The sequence below is a fragment of the Prunus persica genome, chromosome G3 (assembly GCF_000346465.2).
Source record: "Prunus persica cultivar Lovell chromosome G3, Prunus_persica_NCBIv2, whole genome shotgun sequence".
In the NCBI taxonomy this organism is placed as follows: domain Eukaryota; kingdom Viridiplantae; phylum Streptophyta; class Magnoliopsida; order Rosales; family Rosaceae; genus Prunus; species Prunus persica.
Window position 1 is genome coordinate 27,226,089 of NC_034011.1, and position 26,897 is coordinate 27,252,985.

The window sequence follows — 26,897 nt, forward strand, 5'->3', positions numbered from 1 at the left end:
TTTTAAAATTATTAAGGAGGGCCTGAGTCCAATAGAAACAGAGAGAAACAAGGTTGGGCCTAGAGGCCCTACCTAGAAGCCGGCCCAACTAAGATGGGGAAGCAACCTTTCTTAAAAACAAACCAACCAGCTCAATCAACACCGTGAATCCGGCCATAGTAGATGAATGAAGCAACCTTTGGTGTTTTCCATTTCCACCAAAGGCCAAAGCGAAGGTATGCCTGTTGATTGCTCTTCTCTTCTTCCCTTTACATATTTTTACTTGATAAAGAGTTGTATTGATTTAATACTGGTTTATTTACTTGATTTTAGATTTAGGGTTTCTATTCTTAATTGTGGTTGAGTTAGTTCTTATGTTGGATTGTGATTTTAGAGGCTTTAGGGCTAACTAGTCTACTAGTACTGCCTGGCTACTACTCACAAAGACAAAGTCCTAGTTTGTGGTTACCGAAATTAAGGTTCTAAACCCTATCTCATGGTTTTGTGATTTTTCAATCTATAACATTTGTATGGCTTGTTGGTTTTGTTCTGATATCCTAAATAATCCTTTTGCAATCGTAATATTTTGGGGTTTGCATTGCAGCATCCATGTGATTATCAAGCTTATACAATGGAACACCCAAGCAATGATGACCAATGCAAGAGTTCAGTGGTAGTAACATATGGGAATCAAGTTACTGGTATTGAATTTGAGCTTTATAGTAGTCATGATTCATTGTTGCAATAAAATCATGAATACTTGCACAACCCCTTTCTTTTCTTATTTAAGCCCCATTTTTTGCTTACAATTCTCTGATGCTGCAGATAAAGTGAAAGAAAGGTCAAGAGACCAAAGAGAACCTCTTCCAGGGGAGCCTAAATGTGTTATATGTAACCGTTATGGCGAGTATATATGCGATCAGACAGATGATGACATTTGCAGTTTGGAGTGTAAACAGACTGTCCTCTGCAGGGTTGCCAACACCCAATTGCCAGTCAACCTACCACCTCCCAAAAGATTAACTGCTACTGATGAGTGCTTTTATGTTCGAGATTCTGGTAGTCAATCAGGATCTGTATTCTTCTCTAGTGACCAGACTGAATTGCTTAGAAGCAGACTTGAAATTCATGTGAAGGGAGACTTAGTTCCGCCACCTATCTTGTCCTTCTCTTCATGTAATTTTCCTCAAAAGCTCCTCCAAAATATAGAGGCTGCAGGTTTTGAAATGCCAACACCTGTCCAAATGCAAGCAATCCCAGCTGCTTTGAGTGGAAAAAGTTTGCTTGTGTCTGCTGAAACAGGGTCTGGGAAAACGGCTTCCTTTCTGGTTCCAATTGTTTATCTTTGTGCAAATTTTCGCTTTGAGCAGTTTAGAGACCGGAAAAAGCCGTTAGCAATGGTTCTAACACCAACCAGAGAGCTCTGTATACAAGTTGAGGAGCAAGCTAAGTTGCTCGGAAAGGGTTTGCCTTTTAAAACAGCACTTGTGGTTGGTGGTGATGCGATGGCCAGACAACTTCACCGCATTCAGCAAGGAGTGGAGCTCATCGTGGGAACTCCAGGCAGGCTAATTGATCTTTTAACGAAGAATGATATACAACTGGATGATGTAAAGATTTTTGGTCTTGATGAGGTGGACTGCATGTTTCAAAGGGGATTCCGAGATCAGGTAATGCAGATATTTAGGGCTCTATCACAACCCCAGGTTTTACTGTATTCTGCAACGGTCTCCCAAGATATAGAGAATATGGTAAGCTCTATGGCAAAAGATGTTGTTGTAGTCTCCGTTGGCAAGCCCAACAGGCCAAATAAGGTTGTGAAGCAACTACCTATCTGGGTCGAGTCGAAGCAAAAGAAGCAAAAGCTGTTTGACATATTGATGAGCAAACAGCATTTTATGCCACCTGTGGTGGTTTATGTGGGATCAAGATTGGGGGCCGATCTCTTATCTAATGCAATTACAGTCACCATTGGAGTGAAAGCTTTATCAATCCATGGGGAGAAGTCCATGAAGGAGAGGAGAGATATAATGAGGTCATTTATAATGGGTGAGGTTCCTGTTATTGTAGCCACTGGGATTTTAGGCCGTGGAGTTGATCTTGTGGGTGTAAGACAGGTAATTCTGTTTGACATGCCCAATTCCATGAAGGAGTATGTCCATCAGATTGGTAGGGCATCTAGACTGGGAGAAGAGGGTACAGCAATTGTGTTTGTAAGTGAGGAGAATAAGAACTTGTTTCCAGATTTGGTTGAGATTCTAAGATCTTCTGGTGCAGCTATACCTCGGGAGCTTGTTAATTCACGGTATATGACAGTGACACGCCCATTCTCCAATGGCGGAGGCCACCAGAAAAAGAGGAAGCACAAGCATGAATGAAATTTCCTAATGTTCTTCTAGTCCGTATCTGGATAAGTGTACTAAAGGCAAAGAATAGTTTTCCCTGAATTCAGGGCATGGTTAAGTTAGTATAGTCCTGGCGGTTATGTACATACAAAAGAAAGAGAAATGGGAATGACTCTGTCATTCATGCTAATTCAAACTGAAAATAAAAAATTCTTGTATTCAATTCAACAACTATTGTTTACTGATCATGAGATTAAAATGGAATTAAAAGGGACCAAAGTGACATAAGTCAGAATTCGGAGGATAGCATCGAAATTAACTAAAAGAAGTATGCCCTTTATCGCAAGTAAGTATTTTGGGTGGGTGTGGGTGGGGGTAGGAGTCCGTGTGTACAGAAGACGCGTAGTGATCGGACCTCGCCTCGCCTGTGACCAGTTCCAGTGGGGGTTGGTTAGATTTCTCTCCCACCCTCGCCTCGTATCGATTCGCATATTATAATTTATATTGTCAAATGGTCGCATACGAGTCGAATAGATATATTGTATTATCCTCTTCTTCTGCCTCTGCCTTAAAGCCTTTGCCATAATTTTTCCTTTTCTTTCTGAAAGTTGCCTTGGCCATAATAAAAAGAAGGTACATTAATCGACCAACCAACAACCCTCACGAGAGAGAAAGAGCGAAGTTGGATAGGGCCCTCTTTATTATCGAACAACATCAGGTAATTATTTTGATGGTTATTGTGTTTCAAATCCTCCTTTACGCCAAACAAAATCGGAACTGCAGTTGGTCTCAGAATTTCAAGATTGACGATCAAAGTTTCCAACTTGTTTGACTTTCTGATTGCAATTATTAATTTAATGGATTTGGTATATCAAACTTATTTTTCTTGTTTCTTCGCCTTCCATGTTCGTATTTAGTTTCAATTTATGCTTCTGCGTAATTATACTGAAGTCTTTTTGTTTGGTTGATTGATTTTGATAAAATCTGCGCGTGGTGGCTGCCATGGTTGTATGTTTCAGCTTCTTTTTTCTTTTCCTTTCTTTTATTGCGGGAAGAGGTGAGACATTCTGAGGATTAATCCTAGAAGCCACATTCAGCCATTTCTTTTACTTCATTCTTCTCTGCTTTGTGGTTGCACGATTATCCCCAGGCATATTACCGTGTATTTGTCCTACCTTGGAAAAAAGAAAATGAAAGAAAGAAGATTTCTTTGCATCTTTGCTCCTATATTATATGCCCATCCTACTTGACAGTACACTGTGCCCAATCGATTATTATAAATAGCAATTATTTAACAACAATCTTACGCACAACCCTAGCATTCAAATTTGTTGAATGATTGTAGACTCTTTTCAGCTTTTCAACTTTGGCTACTCACACTCAGCATATAAGCTCATTCTAGTATTTGTTTTCAGTGTGATAAGAATTTGAAAACAGACGACGACATTATGATGAACGGGACTCACAGTGTGGGGGAATGTTCTAGCTCAACTTCCCTGAGCAGCCAACAGGATGTTGAGGATGACTGCATGATTGCTGTTGTACTATCAGAAGAGTATGCTAAGTTAGATGGTGCAGTTGCTAGACGCCTTTCCAACCTGGCACCTGTTCCTGTAATGAAAATCTCCTTTTCTCCCTTTCTCTCTCCCTTCTCCTCTCCCTCTTCCCCCCCCCCCCCCCCCCCAAAATCACTATTTTCATTCATAGGTTAATTTAATATTACCAAAATGTCTCCAATGGTACGCAACTAGAACTTAATCTCAATTAGTGAGTCCAAAAATATTATTTCTCTAATGCATCTAGCATATTGACGTATGGAGTGTAATACACCTTTATGAAGTTATTGCTAGCAAAGTTTTCACGGTATAGAATCATTCTTCTTTAGAAATTAGAATTGCATGCTACATCCTTTGATTGTTGTCTTTAAGAACTTCATTAAGCTGGAATAACTTTTTCTTTTTCTTTTGAATTTTTCCATTTAATAAGGAAAAGGTGCTCGTCTTAATATGTGATGGTATTATTATGTTTTTAAAATTACAGCACATTCCTCGGATAAATTCCTACATCCCCAACATTAGTGATGCTAGTTTGGACCATCAACGGCTTCTCCAGAGGTATGTTTTATGATTCCGAAAAAAATTATGTACTGGTTATTTCGTGGTTGAGAACTTTCCTAAAGGTATTGAAATAGCTTCTTTATCATTTCCGTTTTGGTTGATGGTGAGAAATAATTTAAGTAAAAGAAGTCAAATTTCAAAGGTAACAACGTAAAAGCACACACTTGGAAATGGCCGGAGGTATTGGAAAACCTCACTGTAAATAAGCATATTTGTAACTCATGGAAAACCACATGAGTACTGCAAATGATAGTCGTAAATATTATGTATTGAGGCTAAAACTTAACCTGTTTGTTGCTAATGTAGGGGGTAGTTTACCCGTGGGTGGATGGTCGTACAAAAATCAAACTTGTATTATAATAGTTAGAACTATTCTCAACATGGAAGTTCTGAGATGAATTTATTTTTGCTTTTCTTTTTACTTTTTTTTGTTTTTTGTTAACAGGTGTTTGAGTGTCTCATTTATGCAATTATGATATTCTGATATGAACCACATTTGGAGTGAACTTCAGCCCAGACTTGTTACCCCACATGAAAAACACATGTACCTTGTGGGCTTAGGCATTGAGTGTGATATACAACTCTCAGTCCAGCATCTTAGTGGACTAGAATATCTGTTTTGCACTCTATATACGTCTGTTTAACTTCTTCTTGGGTGATAGTTTAGTGAATCTCTTATTACTTCCTCACAGGTTACATGTCTATGGTTTATACGAAGTAAAGGTTTCTGGTGATGGAAACTGTCAGGTATCTGCATTTCTGAAGTAATAGGTAATATTATCCTTTGTTTTATATTGATTTATTCTCTCTCTTTGTTTTTTTTTTTGGGTGCAGTTTCGTGCACTTTCAGATCAAATGTACAAGTCTCCAGAGTATCACAAGCATGTCCGGAAAGAGATTGTGAAACAGGTAGAGTGTAATTATGAAGTACCCAATTGCTGTAGAGGGACAAAATTTAAAAGGTGAATTTGGATTTAGAAAATTGGGCTGGAGATCCATTGATATTAGATGAAAGATCAATTAATGAGAGAACCAGAGATTACTGAAACTGAGGAGAAAATCAGAGATTACTAATTACGAGAAATTGAATGAAAAAAAAAAATCAGAGATTACTAAAAAAATTATCACTGCTATTTGTGGCTGTTCATATTTGATTAAATTAAAACTTCATCCACCAGTGTTGCTACCTTTGCATCACAACCTTTACCATTGCTGTAATCCCTGGATTCCAAAGCTACTGTTTTTTGCTGACAACCACTGCTTCCCGTGTTCCTTCTCTCTACAAACATAATTATCATGATGAATCTATATCCTATAATGACCTTTCAGTGCAACATTTTGTCACCAACTTTTTCATTAGTTTATAAGGTGAAAAAAAGTGAATGGCTAATTTGAGTTTGCTTATCTTGCACTACTTTTCCTGTTTTCAGCTCAAAGACTATCATTCTTTGTATGAAGGCTATGTCCCTATGAAGTACAAACGCTATTACAAGAAAATGGCAAAGTATGTTAAATTGTTTAGGGTCAGTAGTTCTGTTATTTGATAAAATAAGCTTCTGCGAGTATGCATGAATTTAATTGCTGGTTTAGTTTCATCTATTTTTCCTGGCGGAGGAGATTTGTATTCACTTTTAATTTATCACATGATACAGATCTGGTGAATGGGGGGATCATGTTACCTTACAAGCAGCAGCTGACAAGGTCCGTTAATGTTGTCCCAATGGGTTGAAATTGTTTTCTGTAGATACATATGCATATCGTTCTTATAATATTTTTCTATTTTCAATTCTGGTTGATTTGCACTCAAACATGAGTAATTTTATCCGTCATAACTCTTTTTTCCTCAAGAGTACAAAGCTTATTGTATAATGTCTAGAAGAATATAAAATTCTAAAATAATAGGCCTATAGTACGTGTGTGAAGAGCATTAATTAAAAGAAGAGTACAATGACTCAATAATGTGGTGTTTGGTACTCAGATTGGCTTATTGGTCTCACTTTAAACTTGGCTCTGCATCACAGGCTCTCATCAATGGTTTGATACAGTTGAATATAGACTGGGTTCATTGCTTTTTCATTCTCAATGTTGAGGTCTTCTAATATGTAGGTTGTTTATACCCCAAAAGATTGAGTTATGGGAGAACAGTTTGTATATCAAGCTAGCACCCCCTCATGTGCAGCTCTGTTCTGCATTACGATGACTTGTGGCCAATGAAGGATTTGAACGCAAGCCTTTTTGGAACCAAAACTTTGATGCCATTGTATCCCAAAAGCTTAATGTTAGAGCGTCACTGTGGTTTTTGTTACTTAATGTTGTTAGGGATGGGAAAAAAAAAAGAATCTTTCATTTGTGTTACTTTAGAGAGTGAATGTGGTGGCATTGACTTAGTTCTATTAATTAATTGTGGTTCATTGTATTTTGGGTTATTCAAAAAAGACCTAATTAGTTAATAGATATTGGTTGTAGGTTAATGTGGCATATATCTTGCCAAATTATATGATGTCTGGTATCTATCAAAATTTATTGATGATGGCATCAAGTTACTTTTGCAATTTAACAGGAAATATTTCGTTGTGAGATGGAACTTGATTATATTGAATCTTTAGTCACAAATAAAAAAGAGCATTGGAAAATGATGCAATAGTACAAATATTATTAGAGAATATCATTTTAGGAAGATATACATATACATCAGTGCCGATAACTTCTCAAATGTCTTGTTGTCATGTTGTTCAATGTCTTTTCTTGTAGTTTATGATGTTCTGTAATCCTGCTTGTTTGAATGCAGTTTGAAGCGAAGATTTGCCTTTTGACATCATTCAGAGATACTTGCTTTATTGAAATTATGCCTCAGTACCAGCCACCAAAACGTGGTAAGATGGAAGTATCTTTTCTCTTTTATGCTCATAGTATTAGGTTAATATTGCATCACCGAAAAGAAAAATAAAAAATAAAAGACTCGCTAGTCTCCTGGCACTGTCCAGTTCTGAGATTAGGGGCTGCCTATTATGGAGACAGGTGGGCTTTGACTCATATTTTAGAACTACTTTGGTTTGATAAAAAAAGGATGGCTCAGGCATTAATTTATGGTATTGTGGAAACTTGGCATGTATATGTAAAGTGTCTCTAGGCTGAAACCCTGGAAACTGCTTGTGGTGATTGAGAGTTTCATGATCAAAGATGTTAGCTTATTGAATGAAATTATCACTGAAGAGAGGCTGATAGTGGGAGGAAGTTATCTGAAAAAAAATGAACTGAAGGAATTAGGAAACATTTAGAATCATATTATGGTCTTCTAGGAGGCTAAGTAGTAATCCTAAATATGGTATCAGTGTCAAAAGAATGCATACCTCGCTTAAAATTTTTATCAACCAAGATCTCCGCTATCTTTAGGATACTTGGTGTGACCGAGCAAGAGAGAATATAATGTATGGCAAGAAAAGACTTAATGCATAAGAGTTATGTTTTAAATCTAATTTGTACGAAAGGAAATACATATATAACAAGAAAGAGCCATGAAACTATGGGCGTTGGGCAACTTTTTTCTTCAAGGAATTGGACTTAATTTTCGAATTCCTTTGATCACATTTCCCATTTCTATCAACAAACTTTGCGTACATTCTTTAACTGGCTGTTGGATTTTCATTTGCCAATATTTTTCTTTCATCTATTTCAATTTCAAATTCTGACAATTTCAAAATTATGCAGAACTGTGGCTGAGTTTTTGGTCTGAGGTTCATTACAATTCACTATATGAAATCCGAGGTGTTTTTCTATTTTCAAATTTTTTTTTAATTTGCAGTAAAAATATCATTTTATAGGGGTCAAGTGCGGGACTATGGCTTTGATTATATCTTAGTTGTGTGTCGTCTTTGCAGATGCTCCAATTCAACAGAAGCCAAGGAGGAAACACTGGTTGTTCTAGGCTTCTAGTGTGATTTTTGAAGTTATGACAGTCAGGATGTTCAAAGATTTTAGCACTGTGCATATGTTCCCGAAGATGTTGAATTCAATTAGAAACTTTATATACATACTAGTATTATTATTTAGGCCATTACGGCTGTAAACGGTTTGTAGTGTTTTGAAGATGTATTATTCTTGTTCAATTCTTTTGTAAGACCAATGATGTATTATTCTTTCAAAGGGGATTTATATGTGAAATTAGATGATCAGTATTCACTATGAATTTTCAATGTTTGTTTTTCGCCACCCAGATATGTGAAGCTCTGAGTTCAATGAATCTCCAGAGTATATTCTTCGGGCAGCCCTTCGTATTTTATATTAGTGGCTATACATATACAATATCAAAAATGAGTTTGAAGCTGGACCCTGGCTGGTGCCAGGACGAATTTACAACAGTTTGGCTCCTCTAAGATGAATTTATTCATTTGCTAATTGTTTTGGGGTATGTGCACCTTATCGCTTCGTTAGTCTGATAAGCTGAGTGGATTACTTAGATTAAGGTACATGCAGTGCAGAAATCAAAATTCTCAGGGTTATTATGGCTAACTCAATTTTGATCATTGTTAAGATTAATTATATAGTATCACCTGAGTACCACGTGTTTTAATATAAGTGGATATTTGTTATACTAAATCATAAGATTGGGAGATATGAACATCATACTCCGCTCATATTATAACAGGTGGACATATAATATAAGTATATTTCTCCTTTGTTATCAAACAGCCATTAGTTTTCAATATATTTATGATGTTTACTGTTTTATGTGCCTGATTTGCTGACTCAAAATCATAACTCAACTCCGACCCAAAGCCACCTTTGGGTTCAGCAACGGAAAACGAAAGAGAAACAGATTTTGAAAATAATGAAGCCAGCAAGAGTACACGCTTAGAAACTTCATCTGCATCAACACGATCTTGCATGATGACAAGCAAGAGAAAATGGTTTGAACAATATTCTCATTATAAATATAAATTGGAAAAGAAAAGAGAAAAGTAGAAATTAAGGCAGAGGTTAGGGAGAAACAAAAAACATAGAGATGATGAGGGAATGACGAGTAGAAAATTAGAATGATGATCTGATCATCACTTCCAGTTGTTGGCAACGATGTCAGCCAAATCAACGACCCTTTGTGAGTAACCCCACTCGTTGTCGTACCAAGCAATGACCTTGACCATGTCATCTCCCATGACCATTGTCAATGATGAGTCAACTGTGGAGGAGACATCTGTGCACCGAAAATCGACAGAAACAAGGGGCTCATCACAAACAGAAAGGATACCTGCGAGCTCCTTTGCAGAACTGTCTCTGAAAGCAGCATTCACTTCTTCTGCAAAGGTCTTCTTAGTGACTTGGACAACAAGATCGACCACAGACACATTTGGGGTGGGCACACGCAGGGCAATGCCATTTAGCTTGCCTTTTAGACTTGGAAGGACTAGAGCCACGGCCTTTGCTGCACCTGTTGAAGTGGGAACGATATTCAGAGCAGCAGCTCGTGCACGCCTTAGGTCGCGGTGGCTGGCATCAAGTAGCCTCTGGTCACCCGTGTACGAGTGTGTGGTGGTCATGGTGCCCTTGATGATGCCTGTCCATGTACAGTACTCAAGCATGAGCTAGCCTAACATTACTATTGATTGATTGATTGATTATGCTTTTTCATACTGGCGGTGGTGTGGTGTGAATTGAAAGTAACTTACCGAACTTTTGATCGAGGACCTTGACGAAGGGGGCAAGGCAGTTGGTGGTGCAAGAAGCATTGCTAATGATGGTTTCATCTGGGCTGTAGGCGTCAGCATTGACCCCGACCACATAGGTGGGGATGTCGCCCTTTCCAGGGGCAGTGATAAGCACCTTCTTGGCCCCTGCCTGTAGGTGCTTGCCTGCACCCTCCCTATCCACAAACACACCAGTGCCTTCTATCACTAGGTCAATCTCCAAGTCCCTGAAGTGCAGTGAATTTGTATTCATTCCGTCATTCTATATATCATGCAAGACAAGACAAAGACAGTGGCAGTGGCAGTGTTTGCTAGCTAGCAAGTTTATTAGCTAAGCTCGAAGCTCAAAGCTCGTAGCCAGGTGAACAGGAGGACTTACTTCCAAGGCAGGTCGAGGGGATTGCGGCTAGACACGACCTTGATGACCTTGCCGTCAACGGAGATGCCATTATCACCAGCGGGCTTGACATCAGCATCGAAGATTCCAAGTGTAGAGTCGTACTTGAGGAGGTGGGAGGCCTGCTTCACGCCTCCAGTGTCGTTGATGACAACGACATCAAGAGGGGAGTCCTTGCGCCCATGCCAGCACCTCAAGAAGTTCCTTCCAATTCTTCCGAATCCATTTATAGCCACCTTTAGCTTCGCCTCCGCTATCCCTTTTTTGTATCCTCCGCTGCTTCCCACCTTCAATTCGTTCCCAATTACAAGGACACATTACGCACGCAATCACATTTACCATTTACCATTTACCATTTACAAGTAGACATGACATTAGTCAACCTTCCATGTCAAATGTGGTCAACCAAACCAACCATTGTGCTAAAACGTTATATAATTATTTAAGTGGTAGTATTTTTTATGATCATGGAAACGTGTATGTATATATATATATTGGTATGGTAAATAAATAGATAAATGGACGGTGGGATAATTAAGAGGACAAGAAAAGGAGTACTCACAGCAGAGGTCTGGAAGGAAATGACTGAAAACAAATCGTCTGAGGTCTTCCTTCCAAAAGGAAGGCAAGCTGATGAGGTCCGGAGACCTGAGAATTCTGCAAATCCCTTTCCATTTGCCTGGAAATGGAGAAATTTATCATTTGAGCATCACATGATTGTTGATGACAATATAACAATATAAAACACTAGCAATGAATGCACAAGAAGGACGGTACGGCTTTAATTTTACTCTTCACTTGCATAGACATACATGTATACTTATGTATATATCTATATAGAATATAGATAGAGAGAAAGAGCTTGCATGCATATGCATATATATATATTCATAAAATGAGTGACACATGAAAATCAGAAGCCGCATGAACCTGAAGAGATGGTTTGGCCACAGAAAGAATAGCCGAAGCCATCCTTGCGAGGGAGGATGGAGGATATGGATATGGAGCTAGCTAGCTAGCCTATAGCTTAAGCAAGCAGTAGTAGAAGTGGTAGCAAGACAGTCAGAAAATTTGCAAGGTCATTATATATTCATTTTAATAAGATAGAGATGATGAGAGAGCAAGTGTTGGGAGTGACTGACATAAAACCAAGAGGGGATGAGATTATGGATAGCCTATCATTCAACGAATGGCTGAGGTTTAAAGCTTTGTGTTTGTGTCCCCCTCTCCCCTCCACTCCTATTCCTCCTTCTATACACTCTTCCTTTCCTTGCATTTCCCATCTTCTCTCTCACTTTCTTCTTTCATTTTGTACTCATGTTGGACATTAGGCCTTTGGGCCTTTGGGCCTGAGCCTGGTTCTCTTAGTCGCCCAACTTACATATACAAAGAATATAAAGCTGCTGCAAGGATGAAAAAGTCTACCAGTCAGGATCCATGCATTGCCCCTCCTATGCTTTGGCATACACATACAACGGCAAACATTAATAACGCGGATGAGGGGAAACGCTGTGTGCGTTGGGCCTATTGGCGACGGAGGTGGAGAAGAGAAGTGGGGAGAAAGAGTAAGAGAAGATAAAGCGTAAGATTTGAAAAAAAAGAAAAAGAAAAGTATCATTGGTGTTTTGATTTTTAATTGTTATTAGGCTATTATAATTTAAGCTAACAGTGTTCTGTTGTTAAATATAAAGACAGCTGCAACACATTTTCCTCAACAAACCCTCATTCGTTTCAATACGGATTTTGCTAACTGTTTGGTCACTGAAACTGCAATAGAGCTTTAGTGGCTTCCCACCGAACAAATTCTAACTCCAAAACGAAAAGAGGATCGTTCTATGGATAGTCTCCGAACATACATTCGTTTTTCAGTGGGTGGCTTCCAAAACATCCATTTGCTCTTCGATGGGTAGCTTTCAAACATCCATTTGTTTTTCAGCGAACACGGTTGCGACCCTACTTTTACTGTGATAGTCAATGGCCCGGCAATGGCTATGGGCACCTTATTTCACTTGATATTAAAGTAGATCAACTAAACAGAGTGAGTAACCAAACAAATACATCTTTGTAATAGATTCTTTCTTCAATAAAGTTCAGATCTTCTTTCCCGAATTTGCCTATGTGAAATAGAGTTCAAATATTAATTATCGACCCAACCCAACCCATCAGAAGTTGTATCAACATGTTACATTACAGAATGAGACCAGTATAAATGCGTCGTAAACTTGATAATTATAATTGAACAGAACTAGTAATTGTCTCATGTATCAATGAAACTAACATCAAAAGGCATCAGCAATGAAAAAGCGTTACTGTTGGCGCATTTCCAGTTTTCTAGACAGTTAAAGCGATTGAGATCGGAAGATCCATCTAGAGAGTTTTCTTGAGATTCAAAATAGGGTTTTTTGTATTGAACTTATGATCACAACAACATAAAAGACGAAAATCCCTAGGCATCATGCATAGATTGGATTCCGTAAACAACAGAGACCACACCACATAGTTAGAAAGTTAGAACTGGCTCGCATAACCTCATTTTAGCACATAGCTTCTGAAAGTAAGCTTTACATACTGTTTTCTACTAACTGAAAGCGTTACTTCATTGCATCTAGAATAATGTAACCTCACTCTAGCACATAGCTTCTGAAAGCACATTAGTCTAGGACCCAACAATGACCTTGACCACAGGAATGTCAATCTAAATTTTTTGAGCTGCTCTTGACTAAAAATAAACATAAATTAAACAAGCCTCCAGCTTCTTAAGGCGAAGAAGCAGAGAACTAAAAGACTCAAAAGGTATTTAGTATGGTCCAGGGCAGATGCCAATTAGTTTTTCTGCTTTTCTCTTTTGAAAATGTCCATCTTTCACAGCAATGTAGCTGAAAAGTAGGTCTACAATGAAAATTGCAGCCAACTCACAAATCAACCTTGGAAGAATTGTAGATCCTTGAATTAAAAAAATATTTAATTCAACTAAGCTAAGCCTAATCCAACTCAGAAATTCAAACTACTAACCCAACCCTCATAAATTGTTGTTTTTCATTTTCACTTTGTAGATGGTCAATATGTTCTATTGAAAAAAAAAATATCAATATGAGATCTTTTACAAAATCATCTTCCATTTCTCAATTACTTAATCTTCGATTCGGTATATAGGAAGGTAGGAATGTAATTTTACACTACAACGTGAAAAATTGAAGCCTTCCTTCCACACAAATTAATACGCACTTGAATGGAAGAAACAAACTCACTAGCAACTTGTCATGTCATGCTTGCATAACTCATTAAAACAGATTGCTTGGTCAAATCAGCTAATGTTTAAGATAAGTTGCTGCAGGCAGAATCTATTCAATATAAAGTTTTCTACCAATAAATATTCTTAGTCTGAATTACCCCAGGCGCGCAATCTCTTCTTTCTCACATGAAAAAGGCAAGGCAAAAGAGAAACAAAAGCATAGCCAAAATGGGGGAAATGACAGTATTTTTTAATAAATATTGAGCAATCTAGATGACAGACGGAAGAACAAAAGCTAGAATTCAATAAATTTAATTAGCAGGATTCTAAGACTACCATCAACCAGGATGCATATTCGTTAGAAATTTAGAAGGCAAAGAGCATGAAATGCAATAGTTAATACTAGCAGCATATATGGCTTCAACTTCAGCTAATGTGACATCAATCATCATCAATAAAGTAAGGAGCAAGGGCAAAACAAGGCATGGCAGTAGTATCCCAATTATGACTAGGAACTGGGAACTGGGAACTAGGAAGGAAGGAGGACTACTGACTGACGGTTGAGACAGAAGAGCTGCTGAGCTGAGCAATGATATTGGATTCATGGCGAACTGGACTCTGGAGCAGTTAGTGAAGTGAATGCCTGCCTGCCTGGTCAGTGGTCATATGTTACAGCTCATATATTCATACTCTGAGTATCTGAAGCTTGGTCGAGAAGGCAATTGCAACCCAATCGGGCTGGGAAGAGGACCACTGCAGCTGCTCGATCTCGGCCCCGGCCGTATAGGCCAGAATGGGATCCAGGCCACCCTCCACCGGCTGGCCCATGGAGGAGAGGTCCCAGATGAGAGCCTGGGAGTCATCTCCGGCAGTGCAGATGTGGCAAGAGCTGTGAGGGGCCCAGGCAATGGCATTGACGCTGGCCTGGTGCCTCTGCAACTCGACGACTGGGAGGGTCGGGAAGCGGATGTCCAGGACGACCACCTTGGCGCTGTCCATGATGATGGTGGCCATGTACCTGGGGTCTTGCTTGTTCCATCCCAGCCGGACCAGGGGGGTGTCGGGCTCCGAACTCTCGTAGATGATGGTCGAGTGCTCCTTGTCGCGCAGGTCGAACACTCTCACGGAGCCGTCTGCCGAGACGGAGGCGAAGACACCAACGCCGCCCCAGGCGATGTCGTACACCTCCTTGTCGTGGGCGATGAGCTGGGTGTCCACCGCCTCGCGCTCTATGTCCCAGATAGTGCAGGTAGTGTCGATAGAGGAGGTGCCTATGCGCTTGGGCTCCGCCTCGTTCCAGTCGAAGGAGGTGAGGGGCCCGCAGAACTCGGAGCTCTTGTTGCCGTTGAGGAGGGACTTGAGCTCCACTGACGAGGAGGAGGAGGAGTCAGACTCCTCGTCCTCCCCAGAGATGCGCCACACGCGGAGGAAATCGCTCGAGGTGGCCAGCAGGTCTGGCTTCTGGCACTCCTTGTCCGGGATGAAGATGGTCTTGGTCGGCGGGTACGGGTGCTCGAACGACAGGTTCGGGTCCGACCGGATCTCCCCGTTTGAGTCGTCCAGCTGCACGATCTCCACTCGGTTCGGGTACTGCTCCAGGAGGCTTGCGATGGCCAGCCGGTACTTCTTGTCCCGACGGACGCTCCAGTTCATGGCGTAGATGTGCCATGGCGCCTCATACGTGTAGATCTCCGATCGTTTCTGCTGCTCATCTGACCCGTCCTGATTCGGATCGCTACTCCTACTGGCCCCCATCTCTCTCTCTTTCTCTCTCTCTCTCTCTCCCCAATAATAATATTTTCCGATTTATTATTTATCACCAACCCTGCCCTGCCCCCCACCCAAACAACTGCAAACCTGAAGCCTAACCGAACCCCTCCTCCTGCGGATAGTATTATTTATCTTGGACTTCCAGAACCAGAAAGAAGCAAAATTAACCTTGGACTTTTAATTCAGTAGAGGAAGAACCTATCTGATTCTGCCCTGAGACTGAGAGCCGTCGCGAATTTTTCCCTTCTCCTTCTTCATCTTATCCCTCAATATTTTTCAGACTATAAATTTTACTAAAAAGCAAAAAAAAAAAAAAAAAAAAAAAAACCAATAAAGTTATGTGCCGTTTCTTAATTCTTATCGTTTCAATTTCTGTCGTTACATTTTCAACGACGTATTGTTCTCTCCCTTCCCTTTGAACGGCATCTCATGATATGTCGTTACTTTTATAATTTCGTCGGATGGGTCACGTGTTAAGTGATACAGGTCATGATGCCGCTATCTCTACTAGTCGAGACTTGAGAGAGAGAGAGGCCCTAGAATTATCAGGCGTTTTAAATAAACGGCTAAAGGAGACCTTGCTGCTGTATCCAATACCGGCCGGAGAAAGAGGAGGACGGGTTTCACTTTCTGGGTTGGCCAAGTCAGTTTTCGTTAAGGGGAAGGGGAAAAAAGAAAAAGAGAGGGTGATGGTGTTTATGGGCCATGCAGATTCAGTTAAAAAAAAGACATCTTGGCTGATGATGAATTATGATATAAGGCTATGCAATTGCAATCTGCAGTATGTAAAGTAAATAGAGCGGAAGACGAAAGTTGAAGCCGAGTATTACTTTGACTGAGCTCTATCCTCCTCTTCCCAAGTTCCCAGTCTGGAATTGATTTTGCTATTGGGCAATAGAGGAAGGAGAGGTAACATTCTGTCCTTTCTTCTTGTTTTTCTTTTTAGCTTTACATTTTATAAGGGCCAACGTTCACCGAAAATTCATATTCATTTTAGATCTCAGAAAACGACGTGGGAGGAATGAGTAAGATTTTATTAGTATAGTTATTAGTATGCTATGCATCATTAACCCCAAACAAAAACCCACCTCTGAGTTTGGGATATGGGATATGGGAGGGGATTCACCCTACCTCTGTGATTTGTACAACAGATCCCACCTTACTTCTCCCAATCTAATTGTCAAGAATTAGTTGCATTGATATATTATGGAGCCTAGGATCTTAAGCTCAAAGGGAACCATATTGAATCTATAATTTGCTTGAGTCTTTTCAAGCCAAGTGTTGTTTCTCATTCATTTTCCATTCCTTCATTTGATACCTCATATAGTTCCTGCCGTTCACACTCTCAGGCAGGCAATCGGCAGGTCGAACTGTTGTTAAAGGTCTAACACTCGGCGTTTGCAGAAAGACACGCTTCTGTTTGTTTGTGTACCGAAAAGAAGACAATTCTGTTATGATGGTTGCACGCCTTTCATGTACTCCCGAGGTTCTCCCCAAAAGTAAGCTATTCACCGGCTCTAGGGTAACCAAATTCGGTTCTCAGGAAGCTCTCACCTTACTCCAAAATTGCGCCACTTTCAAACATCTCAAGCAAATCCATGCTAAGATTATCCGGAATGGTCTTTCTCACGATCAGTTACTTATCAGGAAACTCATTCACCTTTGCTCTTCTTATGGGAAAATGGACTATGCCAATCTCATATTCCATCAAATCCAAGGCCCCCTTACTTTTACTTGGAATCTAATGATCATGTCCTATACCATCAACGGCTGCTCACAAGAAGCCCTCCTTCTGTATAGCCTTATGATACACCAAGGATTTCCACCCGATAAGTTCACCTTTCCGTTTGTTATCAAAGCTTGCATTGCCTCTTCCGCATTTGAGCAAGGAAAAGTGGTTCATGGGTTATCCATAAAAAATAGTTTCTCCAGAGACATGTTTGTTCAAAATACTTTAATGGACTTCTACTTCAAGTGTGGAGAAATAGATTGTGGATGCAGGGTGTTTGAAAAAATGCGTGTACGAAATGTAGTTTCATGGACAACCATGATTTCGGGGCTAGTTGCTTGTGGGGAATTGCATGCTGCCCGAGCAGTTTTTGAGCGAATGCCAGCTAAAAATGTTGTTTCATGGACAGCAATGATGAATGGGTATGTTAGAAATCAGCAACCTGAAGAGGCTTTTGAGCTGTTCTGGAGAATGCAGGTTGGTGATGTTAGGCCAAACGAATTCACGCTGGTAAGCTTGCTGAAAGCTTGTACCCTATTGGGGAGCCTCAAATTGGGTAGATGGATTCACGACTTTGCTCTTAAAAATGGATTTAAACTTGATGTTTTCCTTGGGACAGCTCTTATTGATACGTATAGCAAATGTGGTAGTTTAGAGGACGCGAGGAGAGTATTTGACGAAATGCGAATCAAGAGCTTGGCTACATGGAATGCAATGATCACAAGCTTGGGTGTACATGGGTTTGGAGAGGAAGCACTTGCCCTTTTCGCAGAGATGGAGAAGGTGAACGTAAGGCCAGATGCAATCACTTTCGTAGGTGTTTTATCTGCTTGTTTGCATACAAATAATCTGGAGGCTGGTTGTATGTATTTCAAATACATGAGTAAACACTATGGTATTACGCCTATTTTAGAACATTACACTTGCATGATTGAACTATATAGCCGTGCTGATATGTTAGATGAGGTATGCAAATTAGCGCAATCCATGCCTGTAAAGCAAAACATATATAAAGCAGAGGATAACGACAATCATCTTTCACTCGTGCAGAGGAGTTAGATTGCTTAAGAGTCTGAGTTGGTATCTGCACTTGAGAGCTTCAAGTATGATCTGGGTTGACTATCTGACTGATAAATGACTGGATTTTGATTACGTAACAATATATGTGTGCCACAGCAAGACCAAGACCAAGACCAAGGACAAGGTATTGTCCTTGAAAAAAGATATGAAACCAGACTCTCATCTCATGGTTACGGATTTGGCAAATGATAAGCTTAAGCTTTGCAAGTGACCAGACCGAGACCAGGTGTTTGGACGGAAATGGCTTGACCTCCTTGATCTTGAAATTTTTCCTCGTTGATTTGTAGTGCTCCTTCCTTTATTAGTTTGTAGTACTAATGAAGAGAGTAATTTTCTGAACTGAAGAGACTATGGTAAATGTTGAACAGAGAGTTCCATTCTTAAATCAATACAGTCAATTAAAATTTTGTTTTTGTGGGGGAAGCTCCAGTTTGAATTGAGTGTTTGTTTGTAGTTGATGGACCTTCGCCCACAAAAACAAAATTAATACAGTCAAGAATTTAGAATTCAATTCTACTAAAGGGCCTTACATCTCCAAAGGGCCCGACTCTGTTTTTTATTTTTCTTCCTCGTTCGTCATTTTTGACGTCTTGTTGTGCCCAGTGCCCACCCCAGGAAAAGGTTGTTCGCATCTTTTAAACATGTCCAACAAAACCGCCCTTCCTCCTCCACTTTTTTTCTAATTTTCAATTTTAAAATTGTTAATAGAGTCTGACTCTCTGAGTTTGCATAGTTGAACAAATTGAACGAACAGGCGGACACGACGAAGCTGCCAGCCAAAGCTGACCCAAATGTTTGTTTAGTTTAGTATATTATTATTACTAGCTTTTCTGCACGCTCTTCCGCGCATGTGAGAGGTTTTTTTTTTAAAAAAATTTAAATTTATTTTAGAATTAAAAAAGATAATGGATATTTGTATTCTATAAAAATAGGACTCATTATCTGAATTTTCTTTTAATTTTAATTTTTTTAATACGAAAAATTATGAATTTACCATATTATCCTCATTTAATTAATAATTTCAATTCTTAATGTTTGCATTAACTAAAAACATTTTCTGGTATTTTGAATATTTCACCATTCTCTGCCTTTTGCTTTATATATATAGATTATTATTATTATTTTATTTTTAGGTTAATGTTGTTTAATAATCATGAGATGAGAGAGAAGATTTTGGAAAAATGGAATGGCAAAAAAGAAGATAAGCATCCACCATCCGTTATGCTGACTGATGGGGTGGAAAACAAAAAAAAGATAAAGGTGGCAAAAAGTCATAATTCGTAACTCATTATAATAATTGAGCAAGCAAGGTAGCAAGAGGGAGGGTAGGCAGAAAGAAAGACAGGGAGAATGGTCGCTCAATATTACAATACGAATTATTATAATATAATTGTTGCTGAACCTCCTCCGGTAGCCATACTAACGTCGTATTCCGAGCTCAAGAGAAGAAAGTCAATTCCAAATTCGGTTCCTCCTACTCCTCCTCCTCTTAGTCTTACTTCTTCTTCTTCTTCTTTGTGGGGAAGATCTAGATTTAAATCCTGGGGTTGGGGCACCAGTAGCGGCAGCAGCATTATGAGCACTAGTAATAATAAGGTGATTTGGGGCATGGAATCATCATCTGCCAACAACATTACCACAACCAATCATCTGCGGCATGTGGAGTCCATGGCCACAATGCCTTCTGGCGCTGGAAACATTCCCCACCTCAACGCCATCGTTTTGGGAGAAGCACTCGCTTTTGAAGAGAACGATCTCATCTTCCCCAGCGACGACTTTTCCCGCCAGGCTCATGTTCCCTCTCCCGGCAAGGTAACTACTGCAACGCTCTCTCTTTTCATTTCTCTCTGTTTGTTTGTTCGTTTTCTGTACATACAATAACATCTAATCTTATTGATTTAACCAATACCATTATCAATTTATCATCATCGTCCTCATCAGTATCTGGAGATGTATAAGAGGTCCATCGAGGACCCCGCGGGGTTTTGGTCGGATATTGCTTCCAGCTTCTATTGGAAACAGAAATGGGGCCAACAAGTCTACTTGGAGAATCTCGATGTCAGGAAAGGCGATATCAGAATTGAGGTGATCTGCGTGGTGGATTTCGTTTTCCCCCTTTGATTTCGTTTTCCTCTTCCTTTTGACCACCATCTGTGTTTTGAGCAGTGGTTCAAGGGCGGTATCACCAACATCTGCTACAATTGCCTTGACTCAAATGTTGAAGCTGGACTTGGTGACAAAATTGCCTTATACTGGGAAGGCAATGAGCCTGGTGTTGATGCCACTTTAACGTACATCCAGCTTCTCCACAACGTTTGCCAGGTCTATCATTATTCCTTACATTTACATTATCACTCTCTTTCTCTCTCTCGCACACACTCCCACGCATGCATAAAACTCAATACAAAATTTAATCATTAAAAACAACGAGAATAGAAAACAAGAGATTGGGTCTTCATTCTGTCAATTGCTAATCAATTGTCTCACCTTCTCTTACCCCTACTGCTCGCAGCTGGCAAACTATTTGAAAGATATTGGAGTTAAAAAGGGTGATGCTGTTGTGGTTTACTTACCAATGTTAATGGAACTTCCAATCACAATGCTTGCTTGTGCTCGCATTGGTGCAGTTCACTCGGTATTGCACCATGTTACTCTTTGCTTTCCAACATCCACAACTCTTCCTTTTTTCTAATTTAGCCTTTTCCATTCTTTCAGGTTGTCTTTGCTGGATTTTCCGCAGAATCTCTTGCTCAAAGAATTGTGGATTGCAAACCGAAAGTTGTAATCACTTGCAATGCTGTTAAAAGGGGTTCTAAGGTCATCCACCTGAAAGATATAGTTGATGCTGCCCTTATTGAATCATCCCAAAGTGGGGTTTCTATAGGTATGGAAATTTGCTAATTGCTATGTGATTTATGCACACATCTATCTAATTACTTCTGTCTCAGGATAGGATAAATTTAATTTTACAGTTTCCTCATTATATTATTTATTGTCTCCCTTATGTTAGTTTTTCATTTTTTCTGAAAAATGTATTTGGTAGTGGTATCCTGTTTCTTTTATTAAACCTTAACTTAGTTCGAGAAAAAAAATTGAACTTACTGAAAGTTGAGAAAATTGTTAGGATTCTATTGGGCATCCATTGAGTGGCAGGTTTGGATTTAAGATTGTCTGGATCTGACGTTATTTGCAAAAATCGTTTCCATAAGTACAGTAATCAACCATAACAGACCAATCCTCTATATATATATATATGTATATATTTTTCTAAGACCAAGGATTGATTTGCTTTTCTTTTTTTAGTATAATGGATGTATGATTCCCTATTTGAGCAGATGTATGCTTAACTTATGAAAATCAATTGGCTATGAAGAAGGAAAGTACCAAATGGAAAGAAGAAAGAGATGTATGGTGGCAGGTTAGTAGTAGTACTAGCACCTCTTTATACAGATTTCCATGAAAGAAAGAGTGCTTTTATCTGTAACATGCATGCTCTGTTGTGTATTCTTCCTATATTAGTGTTTCATCATATGCTTTTAAATGGCTTGAATGTTTGTTTTATGGACCGTTGTGACTGATGACTCATGATTATCTTCCAGGATGTCATACCTAAATATCCAACTACATGTGCAGTGGAGTGGGTTGATGCAGAAGATCCACTTTTTCTGCTCTATACTAGTGGGAGCACTGGGAAGCCGAAGGTATATATGTTCCATACTTTAATTCATCTTTCCCTTCTTTTTTTCTGGGCTTCTTCTAATATTAGTCTCTTTAGGGAGTTGTCCACACAACTGGAGGATATATGGTGTACACTGCAACAACATTTAAATATGCATTTGATTACAAGCCATCTGACATCTACTGGTATCCTTAAAAACCCTGTGCTTATCATTAATGTTAATTTGATCTTCTCATGTTAAAGAAGCTGATTTATGCTGATTCCCCCCACTTTTTTCTTTGTCACTAAAAAAGCTTTATCTCTGTTTTAGGTGTACAGCTGACTGTGGTTGGATCACTGGGCACAGCTATGTCACATATGGACCCCTGCTAAATGGAGCGTCTGCTGTCATATTTGAAGGGGTAATTGATAGATAGATTAATACACAGATTATTGTTTACATTAACGACAAAAACATAAAATAGATGTCAAAAGAAAATTATTCATCTGCATGCACATAGCCAAAATCTCTACTCTGGCATTTGGAAGCCTTTGGGCAAAAATGGAAAAGAAAAACGACTATACAAGAAAGAAGCTTGAAAGCTAGGTCTAAAGGTATGTTTTTTCTTTCCCAGTGGCATTATAGCCTACTGGTACCTCTCCCCTTTAGCCAAAGGTTTTTGGTTGGACTTATAATATTGTTGGTAGTTGAACCTTAAAGGGTGGGGAGATTCTTCTGGTAAGAAGAGTAGCCCCTCTTGTATAGCCTAACTTTTGGACTCAAATTCCTGAAGAAGCAAAATATGAAACTGCAATTGGCTAGTTGTGAATATAACATTTAATTTACCTTATGGTGAGAATCATATATCACTGTCTATGATCTATATAAATTCTTAAATACTTATTTACATTATACTATTGCATGAAATGAACTTTTTTAGTGTTAACTACATAATAACAGTTAGAACACCAACTAGTTGTATCTCAATATGTGGATAATGCCTGAGCATCTCATGTTTTAAAAGTGCTGCAGTGTATTGATTATGATGTAACTTTTAGTGCATACGCTTAGTATCATTTTTGCTGAATTGGATTTCCAATGTTGGCCTTTAATATAGTAGTTACTATCCATGTATATATTGCAGGCTCCAAATTATCCTAATCCTGGACGCTGTTGGGATATTGTTGATAAATACCAAGTGACCATATTTTATACTGCCCCCACATTAGTGCGGTCCCTCATGCGTGATAGTGACGAGGCAAGATATTTAACCTGTCGTTACTTCCATTTATGTGGATGTGATATTTTTAATATATTGTTATTGATCAAGACAATTTTATAAGTTCGTGATGGCTGTTCACAGCTATTTAGAGTCCGAAAAGAACACATTACTCTATTTGTTTGTTCTAGGTTGTCTGCATTTTTTGGCCATAAGCTCCTCGTCATTTTCTCCGTGTTTCATTTTTATCCTTCTGTTTTGTCAAAGCCAATCCTCTATCTTACATATCTGGTTTACTTGGGTGGCCCTGCCGTTGGTGTTTCTTAATGAATTACCTATCAAGAAATTAGTCCTTCTGTATAATCTTCATTATTTACTATCTGCATTGCAAGAGTGTCCATTTTACATAGTAGTTGTATTCATACGTCTATGGTGGTCTTGTTGTCTAGATCAGGTTAAGATTCCACTTACATAAAGTTTATTATATGTGTATTGAATTTCTACTTCATCTTTTTCATGCAGTATGTTACGCGATACTCGCGGAAATCCTTACGGGTCCTTGGAAGTGTAGGCGAGCCTATTAATCCAAGTGCATGGAGGTTCTCATTTCTTTTGTTGTCTGATCCAAAAGCTGCATTTTGTACTAAAAAAGAATTATTAACTCAGCCCTTTTTGGCACAGATGGTTTTTCAATCTGGTTGGAGATTCAAAATGTCCTATTTCTGACACTTGGTGGCAAACTGAAACTGGTGGCTTTATGGTATTCTAGTACTGTTCTTAAATGGTTTTTATCTCTTGTGCCATTAACTGGTGTTCAAGCAAATTGTAATTGTTGGCATCAGAATATTTCTCGAGATTTTACTTGTTAAACACTCCCCCACCCCCACATGTCCCAATAAATACCTGCATTCACCTGGACTTCCATCGGTCTGACGTTTTAACTTGAAATGATTCACCTTCTTTACCTGGCAGATAACTCCATTACCGGGTGCCTGGCCACAGAAGCCTGGTTCTGCTACTTTCCCTTTCTTTGGAGTTCAGGTCTTTTATTCTTTTTATGGATACTTATCATCATCTTCATACTGTTCTCTTTTTACACTTTTGAATCTGTAAGATCTACATCATATTAACTTTTTTCCTTGTAACTGCAGGCTGTCATAGTGGATGAGAAGGGTGTTGAGATTGAAGGGGAGTGCAGTGGTTATCTGTGTGTAAAAAGCTCATGGCCTGGAGCATTCCGAACTCTTTACTGTGATCATGAAAGATACGAAACTACTTACTTTAAACCTTTCCCTGGGTATTATTTTAGTGGTGATGGATGCAGCAGGTAAGTAATAGCGTCAATCTTCAATTTTGTCAGCATGAATGCTAATATGAGTTATGTATGAAGTTTTTTTGTTTCCAAAACAAGATTTGAATTTTATTTTTTTTTGTGTTTATAAGTTAGGATTTATTAGGAGTGTTTTTTATATTATATGGGGGTGCAAGACATGCTAAGTTGTACACATCAATGCCTCAGGGACAAAGATGGATATCACTGGCTTACAGGACGGGTTGATGATGTTATCAATGTCAGGTATTTTTTGGATTCCATAAGCTTTGCCCATATAATTTTTTTACGTTTTATGTGTATGAGTGAGCTAAATGTAGTAATAGGATTGTTAATGTGTAGATTTTTAAGGATTTTAAATTATGATATTCCCCTCCTTAACTTCCTCTACGCAAGTATCTTTGCATCTTCTTGTAATTTCGAAGACTGCAATTGATGTTTATTGCCTATGCTCAATAATAATACCATAATGCGTGCAGTGGACATCGTATTGGTACAGCAGAAGTGGAATCTGCTCTGGTATCACATCCCCAGTGTGCTGAAGCTGCTGTGGTTGGCGTTGAGCATGAGGTATGTGATGCAGAACCCAGGAAGAGAAAAGGGAAAATACTGAAGCGAACAGACTAAAAACAGCATATGCTTGTGGCTAGTATGTATGTCTGAACAAAATTGCTTTCTTGCTGTAGGTTAAAGGACAAGGTTTATATGCCTTTGTTACTCTTGTGGAGGGTGTACCTTACAGCGAAGAACTCCGGAAAAGCCTTATACTGAATGTCAGAAAGCAGGTATATATCTAGTTCTGCATTTAAGTTTACTGCATCTTGTTACTTGTGATGCTACGGCACTCCAGCTGGTATTAGGGTTACTTTGTACACTTGCGTAGAATTCTTGAAGACTTATTCTTACCCCATTGTGCCATGCCATCATACCCCTGGATGGTATCAGGATTATGCAGATAAAAATAAATTTATTTTTAAAAAGGTGGTATTTTTCACAAATGATAATGATATCTTCTGAAACTATATTTGAATTGGCTGACATGTCGTTCAGCCTGGAAACCTTGTAATGAATCGCACTTTCAGTCTTCTTGTTTGGATGTATCTTCCATATGCTATTGATGAGTAGCCACAAGTACGTAAAATTCTTATAAACATTTTTCAGATCGGAGCATTTGCAGCACCGGACAAAGTCCACTGGGCCCCTGGCCTTCCAAAAACAAGGAGTGGGAAGATAATGAGGAGGATTCTGAGGAAAATTGCTTCTAGACAGTTAGATGAGCTTGGTGACACCAGCACTCTTGCAGATCCAAATGTGGTCGATCAACTTATTGCTCTCGCAGATGTGTAGACTCTGGTTTGGACACGCACTCACCAAAAATGATCAATTGCATCAGATTAGGCAGTAGAAAAAAATCATGCACGAAGGTTCTGTTTCCCATAACTTCTTACAGCGTACTCAGCACATTATATGAATGTCCTCCTTTAACTAATGTTTCGATAAACTACGGATTATGGACAGGCCACGTTTAGAATTGCTTATGTAGAAAGTATTTCTGTTTCTAGCAATGTATTTCTGCTTATAAGCGCCTTCGCTAGAAACGTTTTTAATAGAAGCACGTCAAGTGCTATAGTATAGCGATGTTGTACTCTGCTGCACCTCGATGCCTGCGCAACATGAAGCACGATTGGGCTTTAATATAAACGGGGTCCGGGGACATGGTATGGCTCAGCACCAAGATGGCATGGGTGGGTAGTCTATGTCGGCTAGCTGCTCTTCTTCTATAAAAAGCCAACACAAATTCTTTATAGAATTGGAATTTCGAGAAGTGAAACTTATTACGAAATAAGGATGAGCTATTGTAGAACAATGAAAGTTTATAAAGTTGAGATTTGAGAGGAATAAATTTGGTCAGAGATGGGTGAAAATGAAAATACGACATGAATCGGATTTCCTGTCTGCAAAACTCTCTCCTCTATGCCCCTTTTTTTTGACACATGCCCTTCTCCTTTTTCTCTATATATTTTTTATAAGTTTGTATACAAGCGATGTTGGATGTGGGAATTCGAACACACAGGGATGAATCCATAATTTGAAAATAGGGTGGGATAAATTTATCTTACATACAAACCTATTGAAAGATAAAAAATTTGACTGTACAAGTGAATTTCATTGTTAACAAGAAGTTCCAAATTTCTAATTTTTTTTTTAAAAAAATAAACCTATGTAAATCTAGCAACATAAAAAAAATTGAAGTAGGAATTTTAAGGTCAATTATAGCAATTACACTTTTCCCTGAAAGGAAAAAAAAATTGAAAGCATTTATCCATTACAAAAGAAGAAAAAAAAAATTGAAACATTT

General features: G+C 38.9%; 6 protein-coding genes across 13 annotated transcripts; 4 read left to right on the plus strand and 2 right to left on the minus strand.

The window, feature by feature from the left end:
- On the plus strand, nucleotides 21-2,547 carry LOC18784336 (DEAD-box ATP-dependent RNA helicase 41). 2 transcript variants are annotated; one of them, XM_020559608.1, is made up of 4 exons: nucleotides 21-215; nucleotides 374-458; nucleotides 584-680; nucleotides 805-2,547. In XM_020559608.1, exons 3-4 carry the CDS (start codon nucleotides 611-613, stop codon nucleotides 2,355-2,357), a joined length of 1,623 nt encoding a protein of 540 aa, XP_020415197.1. In that variant the 5' UTR covers nucleotides 21-215; nucleotides 374-458; nucleotides 584-610; the 3' UTR covers nucleotides 2,358-2,547. The 2 variants fall into 2 exon arrangements, with proteins under 2 accessions (XP_020415197.1, XP_020415198.1); XM_020559609.1 differs by lacking the exon at nucleotides 374-458.
- Nucleotides 2,661-8,648, plus strand: LOC18781754 (OTU domain-containing protein DDB_G0284757). 3 transcript variants are annotated; one of them, XM_007217695.2, is made up of 10 exons: nucleotides 2,661-3,042; nucleotides 3,740-3,937; nucleotides 4,365-4,438; nucleotides 5,134-5,188; nucleotides 5,276-5,350; nucleotides 5,872-5,945; nucleotides 6,094-6,142; nucleotides 7,230-7,314; nucleotides 8,150-8,206; nucleotides 8,320-8,647. In XM_007217695.2, exons 2-10 carry the CDS (start codon nucleotides 3,773-3,775, stop codon nucleotides 8,364-8,366), a joined length of 681 nt encoding a protein of 226 aa, XP_007217757.1. In that variant the 5' UTR covers nucleotides 2,661-3,042; nucleotides 3,740-3,772; the 3' UTR covers nucleotides 8,367-8,647. The 3 variants fall into 3 exon arrangements, with proteins under 3 accessions (XP_007217757.1, XP_020415206.1, XP_020415208.1); XM_020559617.1 differs by lacking the exon at nucleotides 2,661-3,042 and adding an exon at nucleotides 3,080-3,190 and having other exon boundaries at nucleotides 8,320-8,648; XM_020559619.1 differs by lacking the exon at nucleotides 2,661-3,042 and adding an exon at nucleotides 3,221-3,381 and having other exon boundaries at nucleotides 8,320-8,648.
- Nucleotides 9,259-11,664, minus strand: LOC18784386 (glyceraldehyde-3-phosphate dehydrogenase A, chloroplastic). Its single transcript, XM_007217821.2, has 5 exons — nucleotides 11,450-11,664; nucleotides 11,082-11,198; nucleotides 10,502-10,806; nucleotides 10,105-10,349; nucleotides 9,259-9,992 (listed from the first exon to the last, which is right to left on the minus strand). Exons 1-5 carry the CDS (start codon nucleotides 11,489-11,491, stop codon nucleotides 9,490-9,492), a joined length of 1,212 nt encoding a protein of 403 aa, XP_007217883.1. The 5' UTR covers nucleotides 11,492-11,664; the 3' UTR covers nucleotides 9,259-9,489.
- LOC18784510 (WD repeat-containing protein LWD1) lies at nucleotides 13,981-15,821 on the minus strand. The gene has a single exon (XM_007215546.2). The coding sequence runs from the start codon at nucleotides 15,504-15,506 to the stop codon at nucleotides 14,436-14,438; it is 1,071 nt and encodes a 356-aa protein (XP_007215608.1). The 5' UTR covers nucleotides 15,507-15,821; the 3' UTR covers nucleotides 13,981-14,435.
- LOC18782285 (pentatricopeptide repeat-containing protein At3g26630, chloroplastic) lies at nucleotides 15,923-18,841 on the plus strand. Of its 5 annotated transcripts, none has more exons than XM_020559616.1 (2): nucleotides 15,923-17,760; nucleotides 17,870-17,950. In XM_020559616.1, exons 1-2 carry the CDS (start codon nucleotides 16,975-16,977, stop codon nucleotides 17,903-17,905), a joined length of 822 nt encoding a protein of 273 aa, XP_020415205.1. In that variant the 5' UTR covers nucleotides 15,923-16,974; the 3' UTR covers nucleotides 17,906-17,950. The 5 variants fall into 5 exon arrangements, with proteins under 5 accessions (XP_020415205.1, XP_007217099.2, XP_020415203.1 ...); XM_007217037.2 differs by having other exon boundaries at nucleotides 16,015-16,430; nucleotides 16,926-18,841; XM_020559614.1 differs by having other exon boundaries at nucleotides 16,016-16,430; nucleotides 16,849-18,841.
- LOC18783739 (acetyl-coenzyme A synthetase, chloroplastic/glyoxysomal) lies at nucleotides 19,577-26,501 on the plus strand. Its single transcript, XM_007216970.2, has 18 exons — nucleotides 19,577-20,142; nucleotides 20,272-20,415; nucleotides 20,497-20,652; nucleotides 20,843-20,965; nucleotides 21,046-21,214; nucleotides 21,666-21,748; nucleotides 21,930-22,031; nucleotides 22,106-22,194; nucleotides 22,320-22,410; nucleotides 23,134-23,247; nucleotides 23,731-23,807; nucleotides 23,890-23,968; nucleotides 24,181-24,249; nucleotides 24,360-24,535; nucleotides 24,728-24,784; nucleotides 25,018-25,108; nucleotides 25,225-25,323; nucleotides 25,700-26,501. The coding sequence occupies exons 1-18, from the start codon at nucleotides 19,681-19,683 to the stop codon at nucleotides 25,883-25,885; spliced, it is 2,367 nt and encodes a 788-aa protein (XP_007217032.1). The 5' UTR covers nucleotides 19,577-19,680; the 3' UTR covers nucleotides 25,886-26,501.